General features: G+C 42.2%; 1 protein-coding gene across 5 annotated transcripts in view; it reads right to left on the bottom strand.

Moving 5' to 3' along the window:
* The window catches only part of P4HA1 (prolyl 4-hydroxylase subunit alpha 1), a 36,493-nt gene that overhangs the window by 12,912 nt on the left and 3,872 nt on the right, over positions 1 to 19,709 (bottom strand). For 3 of the 5 annotated variants that reach the window (XR_012587524.1, XM_074591082.1, XM_074591081.1), the window contains exons 2-9: positions 16,277 to 16,393; positions 15,254 to 15,350; positions 12,587 to 12,738; positions 10,006 to 10,143; positions 7,822 to 8,061; positions 6,433 to 6,623; positions 5,710 to 5,886; positions 1,777 to 1,847 (exon numbers count right to left, since the gene is read on the bottom strand). Coding sequence is in view for 4 of the 5 variants with exons in the window: in XM_074591082.1 (XP_074447183.1) it covers positions 1,777 to 1,847; positions 5,710 to 5,886; positions 6,433 to 6,623; positions 7,822 to 8,061; positions 10,006 to 10,143; positions 12,587 to 12,738; positions 15,254 to 15,350; positions 16,277 to 16,364 (1,154 nt within the window). In the remaining variant the exon portion in view is untranslated. Of the gene's footprint in view, positions 1 to 1,776; positions 1,848 to 2,949; positions 3,021 to 5,709; positions 5,887 to 6,432; positions 6,624 to 7,821; positions 8,062 to 10,005; positions 10,144 to 12,586; positions 12,739 to 15,253; positions 15,351 to 16,276; positions 16,394 to 19,709 lie in introns of all 5 variants that reach the window. The other 2 variants (XM_074591083.1, XM_074591084.1) reach the window with 1 other exon arrangement.

Genomic DNA, 19,709 nt, shown 5'->3' with positions numbered 1-19,709 from the left:
TTTGAAGGGGGAAAGCAGTCATCTATTAAAAAAATAAAGCAAGCATTTTTTGGTTTTCAGGAGCAATGATTCATCTGGAATGCAAAGCAGCTCAAACAGCTCTAACAGAAAGATGTTTCATTCCAGTTTCCAGTGAGATACAGAATTACAAAAAACCTTAGCTCAGTAAGATCTGATTTAATTCTGCAAGTTCCTTAGATATGTTGGAAGGAAGTCCCTGACTGCCACCTTTCTGAGCACGAAACCTTAAACATCTGAGGGTCTCACTCAGCAGGCATGAGACGCTGCACCAAGGAGGCAGCAGCTGCCCGTATATTTATCACAGCCCCCCTAGGCAAGGTACAGCGCACGGTTAACTCCAGAGTAAAGCCCTAGGAGAAATCATTATTTTGTTGTGTCACAAAGCCAATAGCAAGGTGATGGCAAACGGGATCTGGCCACCCTATCTGGCTGCACACGTTGGCAAGGCAATCGGCTTTTAATGATGGGTGTTGCCTAGTACTATTTTTTCTGGCTGTTCCCACTAATGAAAAATCAAAACTCTAAACAGAGTTCTTTTACGAAGGCTCATGTATTTAAGTAGAGGCCAAGTATGCATCGCAATTTCAATTAGCGCTCTGATCACCTTCTCTAATTCCTATTATTAGCACATCAAGTTTGACAGAAACCGTGAGGATGTGTTCAAATGGATTAACACACTTCTTCAGTAAACGCCCCAGAGCAGTCTCTGTCAGAGGACAAATCCCGAGACTGAATAAATGCTTTCTTTAAAATGCACAGTCACAGATAGCCACGACAGATAAGACACGGACAGACTTTAAAATTAAAAAAAAAAAAAAATTAAACAGAGCACACATCAAACAGGAAAAGGTATCTCCCTGAAGTTATCCTGGCGGGGACCCGTGGATGGAGGTAGGTTGGGGGAGCGAACCTGTAAGAGCTCACCAGACAATTGCCAGGGGACTCCCACGACCTGCGTGCGCTCTGATAAGTAGCCCGGTGTGCTGCTGAAGGTGCAAGGCAGTTCTCAGGTATAAAAATCAAAGTTTTCAACTTGCCACTACTTGTAACAACTACTTTAAGGATCAGACTTCAGCTACAATGGTTTTCTAGCTCCCATCAGAATTCTAACCACTCCTGAATCAATCAAAATCTTGCAATCCAGTATTTCGAAGCACTTTTATTTTTTTAAAGAAATTCACAGCTAAATGAAGCCCCTTATGCTACTAGCCATTCTAATTTCAGGGGTTTTGTTCAAAGAAGCTGAAAGAACACTACTTTACTGTTAATGAAGCAACTACTTTCAATCATTTAAACCAGGAAATTCTTTAAAATTATCAACTAGCTTTAATTTGCACTATTCCCATGAATGACAGCAGCTCCTCAGCACCTAGTTCAGAGCAGCACGTCTCACTCCCAGGTTTCGTGGCAGAGGTGAGTGATGCCGGCAACTCCTGCCGTGTGTTAGTGCCAGCAGAGCCCCGTGCCGTGCCAACATTTTAGTACGTTAGTCGCACTAGCCAAGCCATGCTAAGCAAAGAGGATGCTTCCATCTTGGCTCCCTCTAATTAGAACTATTTTCTATTTCCGCAGCCCGCTTGCTTTGTTATGTGACAGCTCGGTTTGCTTTAGGCCATTCTCTTTCTTCTAAAGAGAGACTAAGAATAGAAAAGTTATGCAAAAATCCTTATTTGCCCCAGGTTTAGAGATGAAGCAGCACAGTCCCAGAACGGACTTCCTCAGACTGGGCGTACCTCTGGAAGACGCTCCCCTTACCTCTTAGAGACTCTGTAATGTGCTGTGGTCAGTTTCCCAGTCTCAGGGTCATGAACAGTAGCACGGCTCAGCTACAAAAAGAGAAAGGACAAGGGCTTACCCACCTCGTAGGCTGCTTTTTCGCCAAGCCACAGGTGTTTGAAAGGGTTCCGATTGGTCTGGATGGTATGCAATGCTCTTAAATTAGCAATATTAGAAGGGCAACAGAAGCTGTAGCTGCCATGTCCAAATCAAAACAAATTGGTTGCAAAAAATTTGGTTAGATTGTCCTTTCACTTTTTTCCTCCTTTTCTTTTTTCTTTTTCCTTTTTTTTTTTTTGTTTGTTTTAAACTAGAGACTTTCTGGAAGTAATTTATGATGCTGAGTTTCACAGAGAATTCCTCTTCACCCAGAAGTTTAACTCCTTTCAGAATTTGGGGTTAATGCTGATGGAATGCCAATCTTTAATCACTGCTACTAAAACTAGGGGAGGGGGCGGTGGCAGGCAGGGAGCAGGTGGTTTCTTTTACAGCCAGCCAATTTTGGGAAACATTGGCTAAATTCAAGGCTTGTTGTACTTAATAGATGAGTTGCAAAGAACCAGGAGCCCAGTGAAAGAGCCTGCATTTGTGTCAGCAGGAGGTAAGAGCTCCCAGCCAGGAGCATGGGATTATGTGGGACAATGCAACGCTGTGCTTTCCTGCCACTCCAGCTGGCCTACGCGGTGAGGACCTGAGGCAGCTCTTACACATGTCAAGGCACTTCAAGTGGTCTGCTAGATTTTACAAGGGAAGGGAAGACAATTCTTGGTTGGTGAGAAAGGGAGTATTTAAAAAAAAAAAAAAAAAAAAACCCCAATCTAGATCTACTGAAGGTTTTATAGCATCACGTATTTTTTACACTAATTGTAGAGACCTGCTTCTTGTACAGATCATCATTTGAGAATGCGCACTGAGAAGGTGACCAAAAAAAGAAAAAGAAGAAATCAAAATACACCCCCAGAACTTCTAGCTGAAGGAAAAGCCTGAGAAACTCAGCAGTAACAGCCTGTTACAGATCTGCATGTAATAAAGCAGTGGACTACAAAAGCCAAAGTTGTCTTTTTTAGACCACCTTTTTTTTTTTTTCCCCATAATGAGCAGAATCTACACACTCATTACAGGCCCAAAACATCTGGCATAGAGCTCTCTTACCTTTTGCTAATTCTGTAATGTGCCGTCTCCAAGGCTCCTGTTATGGGGTTTGAAATGGTGGCTCGCCTCAGCTGTGAAGCGAACCATCAGAATAGTTGCATTACAAAGCACATACTGCATCACAGCAATCCGACCATTCAGAAGCCTAAGGGGAAACGTCACGCCACCACCACGCAAGCCACCCAGTCACCTCTTGCGTGGTTTTTCTTTAGTGGAGGGGGTGGAAATTCATAAAGCGGTGATGGGGAAGGAGGGGGAGTCTCCAATTTTACTAAAAGAGAGGGTTTTTTGGCTTGTTTATTTTAAACAGAGCATTAGAGAAGATCAGGTTTTCCAGGAAGTAATGTTTCCATTTTGGTAGCAAGAAGAACAGTCGTCTGAATAAAGCAAACTAGAATCTTTCATTTCCTTCATATTGCAACAACTGCTGGAAGCGGTACGACATTATGGCATGTGTACAATTGGTCCTTTGTTAGCACTCTGCACGTAAGATGAGTTTTACAGTTAAACTGAATCCAGGCAACACTGTCATCCTGTATAAGCGACAGACGAATCAACCGCTGCCTTTTTGATTGTCTCTGTACCAAAACCAGCACTGCACTCCTTTAACACTGACTGCTAACACCAACTAACTGCTTAGTCCATGGACATGTTTGCATTGTATTCCTAAATTACAGAGAGTGAGAACTCTTGCTTCAAAGCCTTCCTTTCCCTAAATGCGCTACACTTCCTTGGCGCCATCCCATCTATGTTAATACTCTGACTCAGAACCTTACGTGTGCCCTTTACCTTCGTTCGTGTACTACCAGACACTCTCCATCCTTCATAACCGGAAAGGCTGAGTTGCAGAGCCCAAATTTTGGAAGAGGCACAAATGGCATACCTAGTCCCAAACAATTAGAACTAGTTATTTTTCTACTGTTAAAACAGACCAAGTCAATCAAGGTTATGCCTACTGAGAAGAAAAGGTACTGGGAACTCTTAATATGCTGCTTCTCCTCTCATCCCGTGCAGAAGCATATAAGAACGGAGGCACAAACTACGATTCCTGCGAGACTCCCAAAGCTGAATAACAAGGCTTCATCCTGCCAGCTTATGGCCCAGCACAGCAGAAGGCTGGGCAGAGATCAGACAGCGCTGCCTTCCGGGAGGCGGCGATGGAACGTCCCAAGCATCGGGAAAGAGGAGATGACCTTTCAAGTCTCAAAAAACACGGTTCTCTTGCTACACTCATCACTGATCCCTGCAAGGCCTCGGCCATGGGAAATGCATGGAATGCTAACTGCATACAGATGCTTCTGTGTTAATGAACTACAAATCTCCAAGTCTTTACCACGAGCCAAACATTTGATAGGAAAACAATTATCTCAGCAAGTTCAGAAGGTAAAATCACCACATTCATAGGTTTTTATTTTCAATGCTGAGACTTAGTTCTACTCCATAAAGAAGTGATTCAGTCATATTCCTCAGACGTAATGCCAGAGCTTTTGCAGCAGCAAAGGGGCTTAATCATCTACAGCCAAAACACTGGGACTCTGATTTTCAGACCTGCAGCAAGGCTGCCTGACAGGAGAGCAGGAAGAGATGCTTTACAGATAAGCGAAGAGAATTGCTCGTACTTCTTGCTTACAGTTCAGAAATAGAACGCATCAGCCTTTAGGAAGCTTTAAAATCGCCTTCAGGCTACCTAGTGCTCAGTGCTGTGGCCAAGGACGGGCTCATCCTCGATGTGCCTGTGTATAACCCACAGCGGGTTTACTCTGCAGCGGGCCAAACTAATGGTTTGTCCTATACTTAGTGCACTTATCCCTCCATTTGCTCAGCTTTCTCTGGACAAAAAGCCACGTAGGCTAAAAGTAAAGAAAAATGCAGGAAAATTGCATTTCTGCAAGTTTAAATCTTACTTTAGAAGTAACTGGTAATTAACAGAAAAATAAATCAATTTAACTAACTAATCTGCAACACATCTTGAGATGCGGAGTTGCACCAACTGGATACAGAAGGTAGCAAACTGGTGGAGAAGTTTGTCGTTTGTCTTGGATGCTCCTGTTTGCTCAGACAGCGGAGCTGCCCTGGAGTATTCCACATTCAGAAACAAGAACCTCAGGATCCAGTTTCTGAGCTAGGATTTGACGAGCTGGCATTGGAAATAAGAAGCTGAGTACCACTGATTAAGTACTGCCCTCTTAAAGCTCTTTCATCTGCAAGTGACTTCAAAGCCTGGGAGACAGAAGTCAGTTTTGTACTGAATGGAGAATACAACCACTCATTCTTGTCTACACAATAACGCGGTGGCATTCCAGGACCAGAGGAATGGCTGCCTTTCCCTAGACAGCACTTTTCTCCACGTCACAACTCTGGCATATACAGACTTAAAAAAGAAAAAAACAAAACCAGAAAACCAAACAAAAACCAGATGACAGGCATACTTCAAGGCAACCTAGCTGCAGTACGTCTGTTTTCTGTTGTAGAACATCCTCCTCCTCATCTGAAACAGCACACGCTGAAACTGTGTCTGCCAGAAGAGTCTGACAATCCTGCACTGCTGTTACCTGGCTCTCTTAATTACATAGAATTTCCAGCTTCCCCACTGTCTCCTTCAAAGAATGTGTCACCAAAAGCTACAAGGTGCAAAAAGCAACGTGTGAGCACACTGTACACACAGCTGCGTTCAAGAGGAGACAGAACCACACATACTCACACAGAAAACTACACACAAAATTTTAGATTCCAAAAGGCAAAGAAGTGTAAGGCATTTACCCTCGGCTTTGCTAGTTCTTTCACAGTTTCAATCTCTTCATCAGAGATAATGTCAAGGAAGCGAACAATTCGAGGTTTGTCCCACTCATCTTCCTGTTTGACTGGGCCCAGAATGTATCTAGGATTCCTGTTTCCGTCGTAGTAGCGGCAGAAGAGTCTTTTTTGTCTCTGAGGAGTCTGGAAGCAAAGTGGAGCAAGAGACAGTCAGAGAACTTCCAGATGACACTAGTATCTCTAAGAAAGAGATAGTAAAAAAAAAAGATGTCCTGAGGAGACAGGAACAAGTCACTTTTCCTACCTTAAGGTTATCTTACAAGTTAAAGAGATGCTTTAAATTTGAGAAATTAGTACTTCGAGCACACTAATGTTACTCTGTAATACTGCAACAAACAGTACTTTACGCAGTCCTATTAAAAATAATTTTATCACTAAAAAAACCATGCTCATTCAATTCCGTATGTAATTCTAGACTTCCAGCATCCTTATTCAATTAATTACAATTACGTAGTGCATCCAAGTTAGTCAGCAGTGCCTGCGGCAGTATGACTTTTTGTCTACTAGACAGAATGAAATGGGGAAGAAATCCAACACACACTAATCCTCAGTTCCACGCACTCAGCCAACTGCTGTAACAGCTTCTTGCTTCCACACCACATACAAATTCTGGACATTGTTTTGTCACTGTTGGTTTCACACATTTGAAAACAGTCTACTCCACTTTACCATTTTGAGACCCTCCCCACGGCACAGCATTTCGTACTTCCTTCTCTCGGGCAGGTAATCCTTTTTCTTAACCTCAGTTTCCTTCTCCAGCTGATCTTCTGAATCCGTACTAGACTTATTTGCATCTTTTTCTTTAGCCATGATATATTCGAAGTATTTCATGTTCCCATTTGCTCTTTGATGTTCAGGATCTATTGACAAGAAGCAGACAAGTTATCACTGGCAAGTTTCCAACTTGTGAAGAAGTATCCCAAAGAGGCTATTTACAAAAAGAACAAGAAAACAGATGCTCCCTACTGCTTCTCAAAGAGCAATTAGAAATATCTACTCTGGTTTGAGAGCTTCCACAGGGTGGCTGAAGCGCTGAGCTAAGCTGGAAGTGATGCTAGCCTGCAGCATGCACGTATCCTTACTCATCTGCAGGAAAACACACAATGAGCTTTCAGAGCTAAGCGCAACTCAGTTGCAGTTAAGAAACCGCTGACAGTGAGGCCTGGGTCCTCAGCAAGCACAGGGGCCCACGCACTAAGAAAAAGGGTTTGGCCATTGCAGCCAATCTCACCAGAGATGGAGAGTACAAGGCAATGGGACAAGGAGAGAGCTGGGACAGCACAACCGGCTTTAAACCTAAAAACTTCCCTGATGGGAATTCAGATTTCTGGGGACAAAGCAATCACTAAACTTACAGATTAGCTTCAGCTCATTAATAAAGGGTTCTCACTAGCCTTTGCTATATTAGGATTAGTTCTGAACTTCCCACGGCATCCTTTACGCAGTCAATCAGTGTAATATTTACAGAAGCATAAATACTCTTCATATTTCATTAAACGGACAGAATCTCAGCTCACTGTATTGCATTCTGTATTTCTTATTTTTTCAAGGTTTTCATCTCAAGTATGCTTAATTTGCATTTAAATGATCTGCAGAGATTTTGGTATGACCTATTTAGTTTGAATTTCATTAATTTGTTCTTGCCTGTCCCTAAGGGGGAAGTAATCTCAACACAGCAAAGTAAGACAGAGGCAGAGAACCAACTTTCAGGCAGTAATGACTAAGACAGGTAAGCGGTTAGAAGCCGACAGAGGCAGAAAATAAGTCAACAGAAAGGAGCAATCCTTAACCATGACATTTCCTGACATGGCAGTTGAGACTAGAGCTGTCCATCTAAAAAAACAGTAGCAAAATATGACTTATGGTAATACAAGTCTTATTTTACTGTAAAACTACACACCAAGATATTAATGGTAACACCAGCAATAATCCCTTTTAAAAACCCAAATACAAGTCAGAATGCAGGCAAGAGTGCACCCCTCGGTACGAATCCATAGCCAGCACCTGCTCGAACACAGAGCTAGACCGTGGTGAGCTGCGGGTCCCCCTCTTGCATACCCAGTTCCAGAAGGCGTCTGGTGAGCATCATGGCTTTGCTCAGATCCCCCTGCTGATACACGGCATAACTCAGGTAGTCCAGAATGTAGACTTTATCCGCAGAAGACACTTCTCCCTCATCCAGCTGTTTGAGAGCTTGTTCCATCCAGAGCTCGGTGTGGTAGTAGTCAGCTTCGGTGTAGGCGATCTTTCCCAGCTCAAAGCAATCTTCAGCTGTTAAAAAGGATTTGTGCTTCACACCTGTATTTAAAGCAAAACAAACCAAACAGAGTTTACACAGAATTCCAGACACGTCTTCAGAGGAACATTAGGTTATTTCTTATTCTTCACAGCACAGTTTATTTCCGTTCTTCAACATCTGCCTTCTGGGGTGGCTATTTGTTGAAGACTCAGTTTAAGCATCTAAAGGCTGTAAATCCTTGGCAGAACACATAAGCGGTTAGATGCAGTTTTCCACTGCCAGAATAGCAGCAACTAGCTAAATGTCTTTACCATTAGTGGAAACTAAAATAAGATAAACCTTCCTTCTTCAAAACCCCAAACACTTTGAGCAAGAGCAATAGTAAGCCGAATACGAAGTTTCAGAAATCTGTTTTCAAAAGACATCGTATTATCACTTTCAAAATGTTACTGACGCACATCTTGTCAGCGACAACTTAGTGGCTAAAACATCAGTCAGTAAATTCCCAGCTGCTCAAGATTTTTTGAAGTTAGTCATTTTTAGAAACATTTGAAGAGGCCTCTGAAAGTAGTAAGCAAATTACAGATTCCTATTTTTGCCACTGTAAATTAAGGCCCAATGAAAAACCAAACTTAATCTTGTAAAAAGAAAACAGGACCTGCCAGTTTTACAGCTAAAATTACATTCCTGATTACATCTTAATACATCCTGAATGTCTAAGAGCGGGTCCCACAGCCGTGTTCCAACAAGGGAATTCTTCTGCTGAAGACATCCCTTAAGAGATTAAACAGCTGAAGAGACAGCCCGCCAAACACAGTACCCCACAGAACAACTCTGTTTCTGCTCACTAATTAAACACCTTGTGGTCCATCCTGCGATGGCCAGTGATTTCAACTTTCTGAGCCTGAAGCTGTAAACTCTGAAATAACACAAAGATGAGGGAATGGGGTGTGGTGGTGGCGGAGACAGAGAGATCTCTGGAATGAGTAACAGGTTGCGGGGCCATAGCCTGGTATTTAGAAGCAACATAACATCCACGTGTGATGTGGCAACTCTTAAAAGGCTGCTTAAGACAGCAATCATCAAATAGGGTTGATGGTTAATATAAAGAAACAGCACAGCCTGTAATGCAGGAAAGAGAATTAATAAGCGATATGACAGATTCTGATCAAATCTGGGTGATCCGACCAAACAGAAATTCCCTGGGAAAGAGCACAGACAAGCGTTCCTGCAGGCTGCTCCTCTCTGGAGCTCTGAAGAGACCAACCTATTCCCATTTATACTCTAGAACTTTTGGGTTCTGCAATTACACTTTATTACACACAGTCTGACAGCTTATTGCTTCAAAAGAAGCAATAAACTACAGTCCAGCCAAAGCACTTTGCCTTGTATTTTTGTGCTGGTTTAAGAAAACAATAATGAGCTGCTTATTGTAGTAGAATGAATGTGTACATTTTTGAGACAGGCTGGAACTAAACCCAAAAGCAAGGTTCTACATCATAACGTATAAAGCCAATTACCCTTAATTTTATTAGACATCTGACCACAATGAGTGCTTGCAAAAACACAGATTGTACAGAATTGATTTTTTGCCAGTTGGCACAATACTGTTTCCAAACAGAGGAAACAAGGAAAACTCAGCAGAGAAAGAGTCTTCTAACAAGAAAGAAGTGTCTTCTCCTGCATATGAACCTATTAAAGATTACCTCAGGTAATGCCACATAAACTCAAGTCTGTGTAAGCATGTGATACACCCTCTGTCTTTTGTTTTTCAATTTATACACTCCATAAAGTTTATGCTTAAAGAAACTTCAGTCACTCCCAACGTGAAAGGTCCATCTTACCCGTGTGAGAGGGAAGGGCACAATAAATGATAGAACTGCTTCGTTAAAATGCATTACATTGCGCTATAGAACTAGGTATCTGCTAGGTATCTGATTTGTAATCAGGACATTTAACAGAAGTTCACAGTGTCCCCTGAAAATAACATCGGTAACTCTTACCTGGAAGATTCCCCCTGGAGAGGGTGTCTGTGTCCAAATTATATGTGTCTTGAAGCCGCAAGAGGGCTTTTGCTGCACCGGTCTGATCTTCATCATTTGGGAAAAACTGCCGCTGGATAGTCATGTTGGAGATAAAGCCTGGGAAGACAGGGAGACACTTGGTCATCTTTGTCCCGGCAATTCTATAAACTCTAGGCATGAAATGACTCCCGACTCCGGGGAAAGCTAACATTTCAGGAAAAGCCAGTAACAAGTCAGGAAGAGCTATTAGTCCTGCAGATCACCAACAAATACCATAAGTTTGTTTAAAGGACAGGAGTACCCCTTCAGTGTCACACAAACTATTTCTGTCTTAACAAGTTAAAAAAAAAAAAAGGGAAAAACCAAAACTTACATAGAACAAAAAGACCACCCCAACTCAGAGAACATTACAGATAATATAACAGTAGTTTTTGCAACCATTGCACTCAATCTGCTTTCCAAAAGGCCTTTCATTTGATAACATGGAATTTACAAATAATTTACAAGAGGAGAAAACCAAACAATGCTAAGAATAGCAGTGTAAAGATTAAGGCTGGTCCATAAAAAGAGGAAAAACAAAAATGCTGATGTCTAACTGCAAACAGCTTTTGACAAGACTTTAGGCACCCAAGGAGCCACTGTGAACCTAACTGCTTTCTGTGGAATTGGGCATTAACATATTTACAGAGAAACATGAGAAGCACACAAAGTTAAGAAGGTTTCTCAAGATCCGTCTTCCCACAACTCTGACTTGAACTCAAGACACATGTTGAAAAGTCAGCATCTTTTTTTTTTTTTGTGAAAAGAAAGCGAAGGAACAATCAAAAAGAAATCTTGGGGGCTTTTTAAAGAAGCACCAGGGTTTATGGAACAGAAGACAAGCAGGTTCTAGAAAGTAAAAAAATATTCTCTCTAGGAAGTGTTCCCCGGTCATTAGAGTCACGCGTCGTCGTTTCCCCTGTTACGAAAGGCTCCTACTCCTCTCTGGTGAACACACCCATGGCTACTGCGTTACTCGGAGGGCCCTGCTGTAGAGCTAGTGCATTATCTTCTTCTCGGGGGGAGAACTGACGTTATTTTGCCCCTTCCGCTTCTGCAGAGTCACGAGGCCGGTGAGCTGTTTGCCCTGATGAGGGAAACAGAACTCCAGGGAGCCAGCAGAGCAGCTGAGGAGCACAGAACCAGCATCCTGGTACATGCAGCCACCAGAAGCAACAGCACCAACAGAGTCCACCACAAGCACCTTTCTTTGAACCAACTGACACCCACTCTGGCATTTTCAGAAAAGTAACTTTTCTACTCAACAAACTCTTTCGTCCCAAGATCCAGAAGCACAACAAGCTTTAGAGCATTAACTAAGGATGGTGCCAATATGATTTTGTTAACTTAATCTAATATCCACCAGCAGAAAACTAAGCAGCATGACCAAAACCAGACAATCCATAGTATGCAACACTCAAATGCAAAACCATGCAAAAAATAATGATCTGGCCCAATTTGTGATTTTTGCCACACTCTGGTACTCCTTTTTAACTATTCAGACCTGATAACACTATGAGTTTATGGAAAGGTATTCCTGCTTTAAAAAAATACCATATCCTTTCACTTCTGTGCATCCTTTCTCTTACTACACTATGCTTCTCCCAATATTTTCCTTTTTCGTGACCATTTCCTTAAAACAAAAACAGTCCACTCCTCCCCCACACACACCTCATTCAGAAGAAGGACTTAAGACGCACTGGTGCAGATCTCCGGCTGGCAGGTGCAGGGACCTTTCAGTTGGCATATTCAGTCCCTCACAGCAGCACCAGGGAAGCTGAATGTGCTGAATCCTTATCAGAGACTAACCCTGGGTCTTTTTTGAAAGCTCCACTTTTTTACATTTCTTACTACAAACCTACACCTGGTATTAGTTAGTTGCTGAGACAGATTCTCACAGGCCAAATATTATCATCCTGGCTTCCTCGCTGCTAAAAGTCTCTTTCACAGTCAACTATTTTGTGTCTTGTTCCCTACTGAAGAGCTGCCACTCTTGCAGAAGAGAAGAGGCAGCAAAGTGTTTGCTACACTAATTCAGTTCAGTTCCACAAACACTCAGTCTCTGCCAACATTCAGGTTTTGAACCATCACACCTTAACAACACTGGGCATATCAGCAGCAACAGTACTTGACCACACTCAAAGAGAGCCCCACACGTGTGACACACTGAATTTTCTTCCCTTTTTTCTGTTCAATGGAGCCATCACACTTAAGAGATTAAATTTCCTAAAATGCTAGTTTGCAAGCAGCAGCAGAGTACATGAAGCACGCCCTCATCACTGGCAAAATTTCAAAGTGTCCAAGGAGATTATTCAGTTTAAACATCGCAGTTTTTCTAAATTTTTGTAAAGCTCAAATTATAGCACACTGACAGCCAAACGGCAGGTCTTCTAGGATTACTTTTTATGAAGGCACCTCAAAAGCAGACTTAGAAATCTAATTCAAACCATGACACGTGAAAGACATAGTCAAGTAAACGCAAGTAGAATGTGATCCTTGTTCCTTCTACAGGCACACTTACCATCTGACATGTCCTTCAGAACCAGGCTCTCCAGCTCCCCCCACTCTGTGTTAAGCCGTTTCATCAACTTGAATGCATTCACAGGATGTCCTAAAAACCCCTCTGGGTCTTTCGTAGCAGTATCTGTCAGCTGATCCAATTTCTCTGCCCATCTATAATGAAAATATACATTCATTAGAGTGTCTTGTAAAAGTCTGCCAGGGCACTATAAAACTGATTTCAAGCTACTCAACAGTCTTTGCTAATAAAAATCCAAACACAAATTGCAAGCTTTTATATTATGTATACATAAGGCTCTCCTAGAAGGAACAAAAGGGGCTTTTTTCTTTGCCTGTTTTTTTTTTTTTAAAAAATCTTCTTCCTTAGCTGCAGCCTAAATCTTGTGTTGCTCTTGCGGTCTTTCTTGGAACTGCTGAACGAACTCCTTCCTACAAATACCAAATGCAGTATGCCAGCAGTTCCATTATGAGTTTTCATGCAGGATTAATCAAAAACAAAGCTTCACCCACATTTTTGATCTTTTTTCTAAAGTTTACAAAATGGTAGTTCAATGCTTGTCGCAAATCGTTTTACATTCAGACACACACTCTTAAATCTACAATGCACTCCTTGCCTCCCACCACCCAACTGCCTCCTGTGCTGTACGCTTGTAGTAAGAAACACGTCGTTCCCACGCTCCCAAATGAGGATCAACTTTCCAGTGCTCCAGTTCTGACTCCACAAATGTTTCTAACGCTGTCGGTGACATAAGCCCTTCACAACTCCAACACGCTCTGAAACAAGCACACCTTTCCACAAATACTCTTGTTCATCTGTTGTTTTAACGGAAACATCCAGGGAGTCTGCTGGGAGTCTCAAGTCAGGAAACACGTCAGCCATGCCATAAGCACCAGCGCTATGCTACTACACGGCTGCAAATCAACCAAACTTCCCCTCCCTATCCAAAACAATGCACATCTAGAACACCACCCTGAAAACAGGATAAATCAAGGTTAAAAAAGCCACACCCCACAGAGAATACCAAACAGACACACCAATATAAAGCAAATATGAAATCTGTAGCCTGGAGGGAACTCTGTACACACGCCAGCATCCACCTTGTTCCAGAATTTGCTATGCCTGAACTAAGTTTGCCTGCTTTACCTGAGACAGGTAGATGTTTACAGCTGTTAAAGGGGCCACTCTCTGTGTTCATTCTTCCCACGCTGCCTTTAGTTAGTTGTTTTCTTACACTCTGACAGCCCCTGTCCGGGCTCTTGCCAGCAGCAATGTGAGCGAAGGGGTTTCCTCCAAAATGGAGTGCTCAAAATGCTCCCCTGGACCAACTCCAGCTTCTAGCAAGCCGAAGGCTGAAGAAAGCAAAACTGTGCATTCACATTGCACGTGGTCAAACCCATCGCACATTTCCGACTGCATGACCATCAAACCTAACGAGTGTCCGAAAGTCACTGCAACTGTGAGCCACAACCACAAGGCCAGGATATCTTTCAAGTAGTTTCTGTTTCATAAAAGCCTCTACCACAAACCTCCCACAAGGTGCGAGCCATCCTTCATGTTTCAGTGAATTACCAGCTTTCACTGAGTTCAAGTCAACACAAGCCACCAATATCCTTCAGCCAAAGTATAGGGCCCAACCTCAACAAACTCATATGATGTCGGCATTTTTTCCAGGTTCTTCTACCTCTGAGACAGTTATTTTAACTTTTCTGACCTGACAGCAAGCACCTCTAATATAATAAAACCAGAGCTGCAATGCTTATATGATAAGCTGCATTTACACACTTTTGGATGTCCAGTCGGCATGCTCCCATCTTAATTTGTAGCTATAAAGAATATACTTTTAACATTTCAAACCCGTGAGCAATTCCAACTCTGTATTTTAAGTGATAAAAATAAATACGGTAGGAAAGGAGTATCTTTCTTCCTGGATGGTAGAATGTAATATACAAAGGCTAAAATAAAATCCATGCACTTATCTAAAACTGTTTAAAAATCCTCATGGCAGACTTAAACACATTTTTGAAAGCCGGCAAACCATCCTGTTCAGTGATACAAAATTTTTATTTCTAGCTGTGATAAAATCTGACATTGTGGGCTCTGGTCCTCATACCTATGGAGCCGAGCAACACAGTAATGGCAATGGTCAGGTCTCTTGTTATTTTTAAAAGCAGTAAAGAAGTTTTATTTTTCTTAATTTTACTTTTAAATCTAAATATATCATGTAGAAAGAGACTCTGCTCCGGCAGCAGCTTACTACTATTCATTGGTTAGCCACTCATTGAGCAATATGGCCACACTATTTTTAGCACTTTTACATCTAATGTATCATTGCAGTCCTTGAAATGCTTATTTGGAGACTTCTTGGGTTTTAGTTTCCACTAAGCAAATTGTCAGTCAAAAAACTACATCCCCTCGGGAATTACATGCAAAAGGAGTCCTAAAGTGAAAGAAGGTATTATACCAAAAGCAGGTTGGTTAGATTTCATCATTAGAAAGCTGCATAAAACAAACCACTGGCTCAGAGATAATAACTTAGGACAAAACCTGCTAGTTTAAGCTTTGCCTCAGAGGAAAAATTCCACAAATTTAATCAGCCTTGGGAAGTACTTTTTACATAAGGGTGTACTCATATTATTAACTATTAGCATTATGAAACAAGCTGCTTACTTTTTGATCTGTTCCAGCTTGCTTTCTTCTGCCTTGATGTAATCTTTCAGTGACACCACCAGATCTTTTTCTGTATTAATTAAGTCTGTCATATGACCTAGAAAACAAATGAGTTTGGTTAGACAAGGAGAAACAAAAGAAACCCTGAGAAGTGAGAATTAAGAGGCGTTCTTCCTCTCTTCTACTTTCTTCCCCTCTTCAAATCTCTCTTCCCCAAAGTCCTTCTGCATTTGCTTAAATAATCCTGAAGAAGCATTTGAGTAAGGCTTCTTGCCTTTTATTTTTTTTTTTTTGAAGGAGAAAATCTCATGTTGGACCAAGCTCGTTGCCATGGAAATTAACATAATATCACATATTTATTATTAGAACTAATTTAGCATTCATTTGGAAAAGGAAGTAGGTTGCAAGAGAGTAATCCTTCATCCAAGCATATATAATGTAGAGCAAATAAAGACAAAGCTACAGAAATATACAAAGACTTCAAGTTTGATATACAATACTAATCCAGTGTTTTATTTTTAAGATTACTTGCGTGACTTCAATGGGTCTCCTAACAGACTCTGTTATTAATTAATAATTGCTTCATTTCCTGCGAGGAGGCAGCTGAACTGGTTCATCATGAAGTGATACGGTCCTCATCTTCAGCTGTGTCACAGGCCATCACAGCCCAAGAGGGAGTACGCTAAACATACTGGTATCATTATGTACCCTCAGCAGCTGTTTTGCTTGTTTCTACATACGTGCAACAGTCCACACCAACATTTTGTTTGGAAGTCAGTACCAGCAAGAAGACATAATGAATACAAAGCCTAGCCTGGGCCATTAGACTTACTGGACTGACTTACTCAAAGCATTTTTCTCCCAAGAGAAAGAAGTCAGTAAGGTTCTAAGAACTTGTAAGCAGATTTTGTTCTGTACTAATTAAAGCCTTGCATGTCATTAACACATCATTGCAGAATCAGTTTTGAGAGCTGTCAAGAAATTCTTTTGGCTATGCAGCTTATACACCAAAGCACGTCTTACCAATGGAAGTGAAGAAGTCCGTATGGGCATAAGAAAAAGGCAGCAGAAGTCCAAGGGCTAGAGTATACCAAATCTTGTTGAATGCCATAGTTCAATAGCTGTCACCTCACCACGTACCTACGAAAGAAACATAAAGTAGGTAGAACTTCCCTATTCACCAGAGAGTTGAATCTACCTTCAAAAGAGACGGATTATTCTCTTGGGGCTGCCACTAGTTCTTGATGTAGCAGAACCTTGACAAGTTTGAGCAGCTCTCACAGAGGACTGATGCCCTTCTGCACATTTCCTTACACTCTTGCCTTGTGTGGGAAGAGAAGAAAGAATAGCTTGGAAGCAGAGTCTTCAACAAGCGCTCTTCATCTTTTTTGATATAAGACACACTGCAGACAGAGCTGCTTCACAAAAAGCACCAAAAAACGCAAGACCAAACACTGAAAAAACATGTAATACCAAGTTAAAATACATATGATCAAGTTCATCCACCCAATGGAAAAAAAATAGTTTCCTTTCATCAGTCAAAAAGATGCCAGTGGAACAAGTCTAAATGAAAACCCTGCATGACCAGTCCACAGTGAGTAAGGTACTCGCATGCTTCTGCTCTTCAGCTACCACCAGCAGGAAGCCAGCCTCCATACCTGACACAAAAGGTTTCTCTGTCGGCTGGTTCACAGTCAGTCCCTGGATCAGGCCGTGGCAGGCTCACAGGCAGCGCTTTCTCCCACAAACAGCTGCCAAGCTCTCAGCTTTTCAAGATCCTGAACCCTTTTAACAGCCTAGGATTTCCTCCCTACTGCATACTTTAAAAGTAATTACGCTGTCTGAGAATTCACAAGGTTTACTTTTTTCCAAACACAAAAGCTTAAACTCTCATGTATTGTATCTGGTCAGAAAAATCAAAACAAGCCCATGTACTAACACAAACTGTTTTTACAAGTCTTCCAACAGCAAGACAGCTAATGAGGAGAGAGGAGAGAGGAGAGAGGAGAGAGGAGAGAGGAGAGAGGAGAGAGGAGAGAGGAGAGAGGAGAGAGGAGAGAGGAGAGAGGAGAGAGGAGAGAGGAGAGAGGAGAGAGGAGAGAGGAGAGAGGAGAGAGGAGAGGGCAACATCACAAAGCAAGTCCAGCTACAAAGTGTCTCAGCCTATTTAAGGAAGAAAGCAATATGCTTTTGATGGAGTTGACAGTACTGATAGCAAACAACATAAAACCAGGTATGCCATTCCCACAAGGAAGGTGTAAACAAAATCAGGAAAGTGCAAAAGTCACACCCCACGAAAAATCATCCCACCCACCAGTGGGGGTATGAACAGGAAACTCTCCCTTGACTCCAGAGCACAGGGTCTCTTCTCACATTACACCTGAAGGGTCAAGAAGCGGTTCCCTCCTTTCTTTTCCATCCCCAGCACTACAGAAAGAGCAGTACTCGGGTTCAGATTTTCTGACTCTGTGGACTGCCTCTTGGACAGGACAAGCACAGTTTCACTGGCACTAGCAGGAACAGCAGGAAGCTCCCAAGAGCCTAGAAAAGGAGCACAATCTCCAACTCTTATAAATCATCTGAAATCTGCATGACCAAAATTGAAAGGCTGAAACATTCTGACACATTCACCAGATGAAAGCAAGCTGTAAAGTAAAATTTGGAGAGAGAAGCCTGGAGTCCTGCTTTTTCCCCAAGTCGAGTCAGGCGCCTCAGCAATGCTCTAAACCAGCCCTGCTGTCCACAGTAATATTCCTCACCTCCTCCTTGCTTGCTCATCCCCTCCACAGGCAGCCAGACAAGATCAATCAGACTATTTCAAACATAACTAATCTAAAAGAATCCCCCAAAAGCTCACTTCACCCTGGTTCAGTTCTGATACCGTTCACTAGGTAGCCATGTAACTTCCATGCCAGCAGAAGAGGGCAATTTGGAGGTGGGTACTGGCAGCCGAAGGAAGCCAAAACTGTTGTTTCTGGTAGCAGCACAGGTCCAATCCATTTATGAAATGCCAACCCTAAACACAATGAACAAGTATACAACCCTCCAGCCAGCCTGTAACATTTACCTAGTTTTCAGCATAAACCAGGGATCCTGGTAAGGTCTGTATAACTGTACCTACTTCTTCTGTGACTAATGCCAGTCTCATTAAACAAGAGCTCCAATTGAGTAGTTACTGCTGTAAATTAATGGGTCACTTCTGGAATCAAGTCTTCTTACTGGCAAATTTCCTTTCATTCTTTACTTAAAAGAAGCTGTATCCACATGCGCAAGGACACTGATGTGTACCTGCACTCTTATTAAAAATTCATATTTTGCTCTGCAGAAAGCCAAGTGCCTCCTGCTCATTCAGCACTCAAGCTAATACATCTGTGAATCAATTACAATGCAGAAACAGTTGTACTACGATAAATATTTGTTAATGTTATCAGTACTCAGAATTCATTGAGCTATTTGTTTACTGCACTCAGCAAAACACAAGGAAAGCTTCAGAAAGTTTACTTTTTGCTATTGATCAATATGAACCTTTTCTAAAACACAAACAAGCAAAAATCAAAACACCAAAAGGTGATGAAAATGTTGTCCCCTCTCCACCTACAGCTCTTGGTGACAGTCTCCCACCTCGCACAACAGAATGATGCCAGAAAGCCTGTTTGAGCAGCATGGCTTGGAAACAGTTTTTCCTTTACCTGCCTTTACAGCCCACTCCAATACCGAGACAACTTGGAATGCAGCTGCAACCCTATTCCCTCCTCATACGTTCACAGGCACATGGCAAAAGAACGACTGAGTAGCAATGGTCACAAACAGCAACAAGGGAAACTAAGTAGGTACAAAGAGAAAGTTTCTCACGGTGACGGCAGCTAGGCACTACTAGAGGTTGCCTAAAGAAACTGGATCTCCCATTCTTGGAAGAATTTCAAAACTAAATGGGACAAGTCCGCATGCAGCCTAACCTAACCTCCAAGCTCACCCAGCTTCAAACAGGAGGTTAGACTAGACAACATCCAGAGGTCACTTCCAACTTAATTTTTCTTCCCTTTCCGGCTTTTCTGTCATTTGCAAGGACTCAGACTCCCGTAACAGCTTTCAGCCACCCAAGACTACTTCCCTCCCAGCCAGAATTCAGAGCTGGAAACGGAGCCCAAGGCAGCGGCCAACCAAGCTTTCACTGCCCTAACGGCAGTTGCTAAGTAGCACGGCTTTCAAAACTACTGCAAAAGGATCAGCTACAGGTTCCCAAATCAAAGGAAATAAAGCTCAGTTAAGACAGACGCTGGAAATCTCTTAGACGCACAAGCTGCCAAATAAGTAGGCTTAATGTCTTCCTATCAGTGACATGAAATAAAACAAGATGGAAATCCTCTCTACATTATTCCTGTCAGTCTGACTCTCCTCCTCAGCCGTGTCCCTCAGGCAGACAGGGAGATGGCGGCTGAGCCATCCTGGAGAGGAG

Source organism: Larus michahellis, chromosome 6, assembly GCF_964199755.1.
Source record: "Larus michahellis chromosome 6, bLarMic1.1, whole genome shotgun sequence".
Taxonomy (NCBI): Eukaryota; Metazoa; Chordata; class Aves; order Charadriiformes; family Laridae; genus Larus; species Larus michahellis.
The sequence above is the reverse complement of the archived record's forward strand: the minus strand, read 5'-3'. Positions and strand labels throughout refer to the sequence as shown.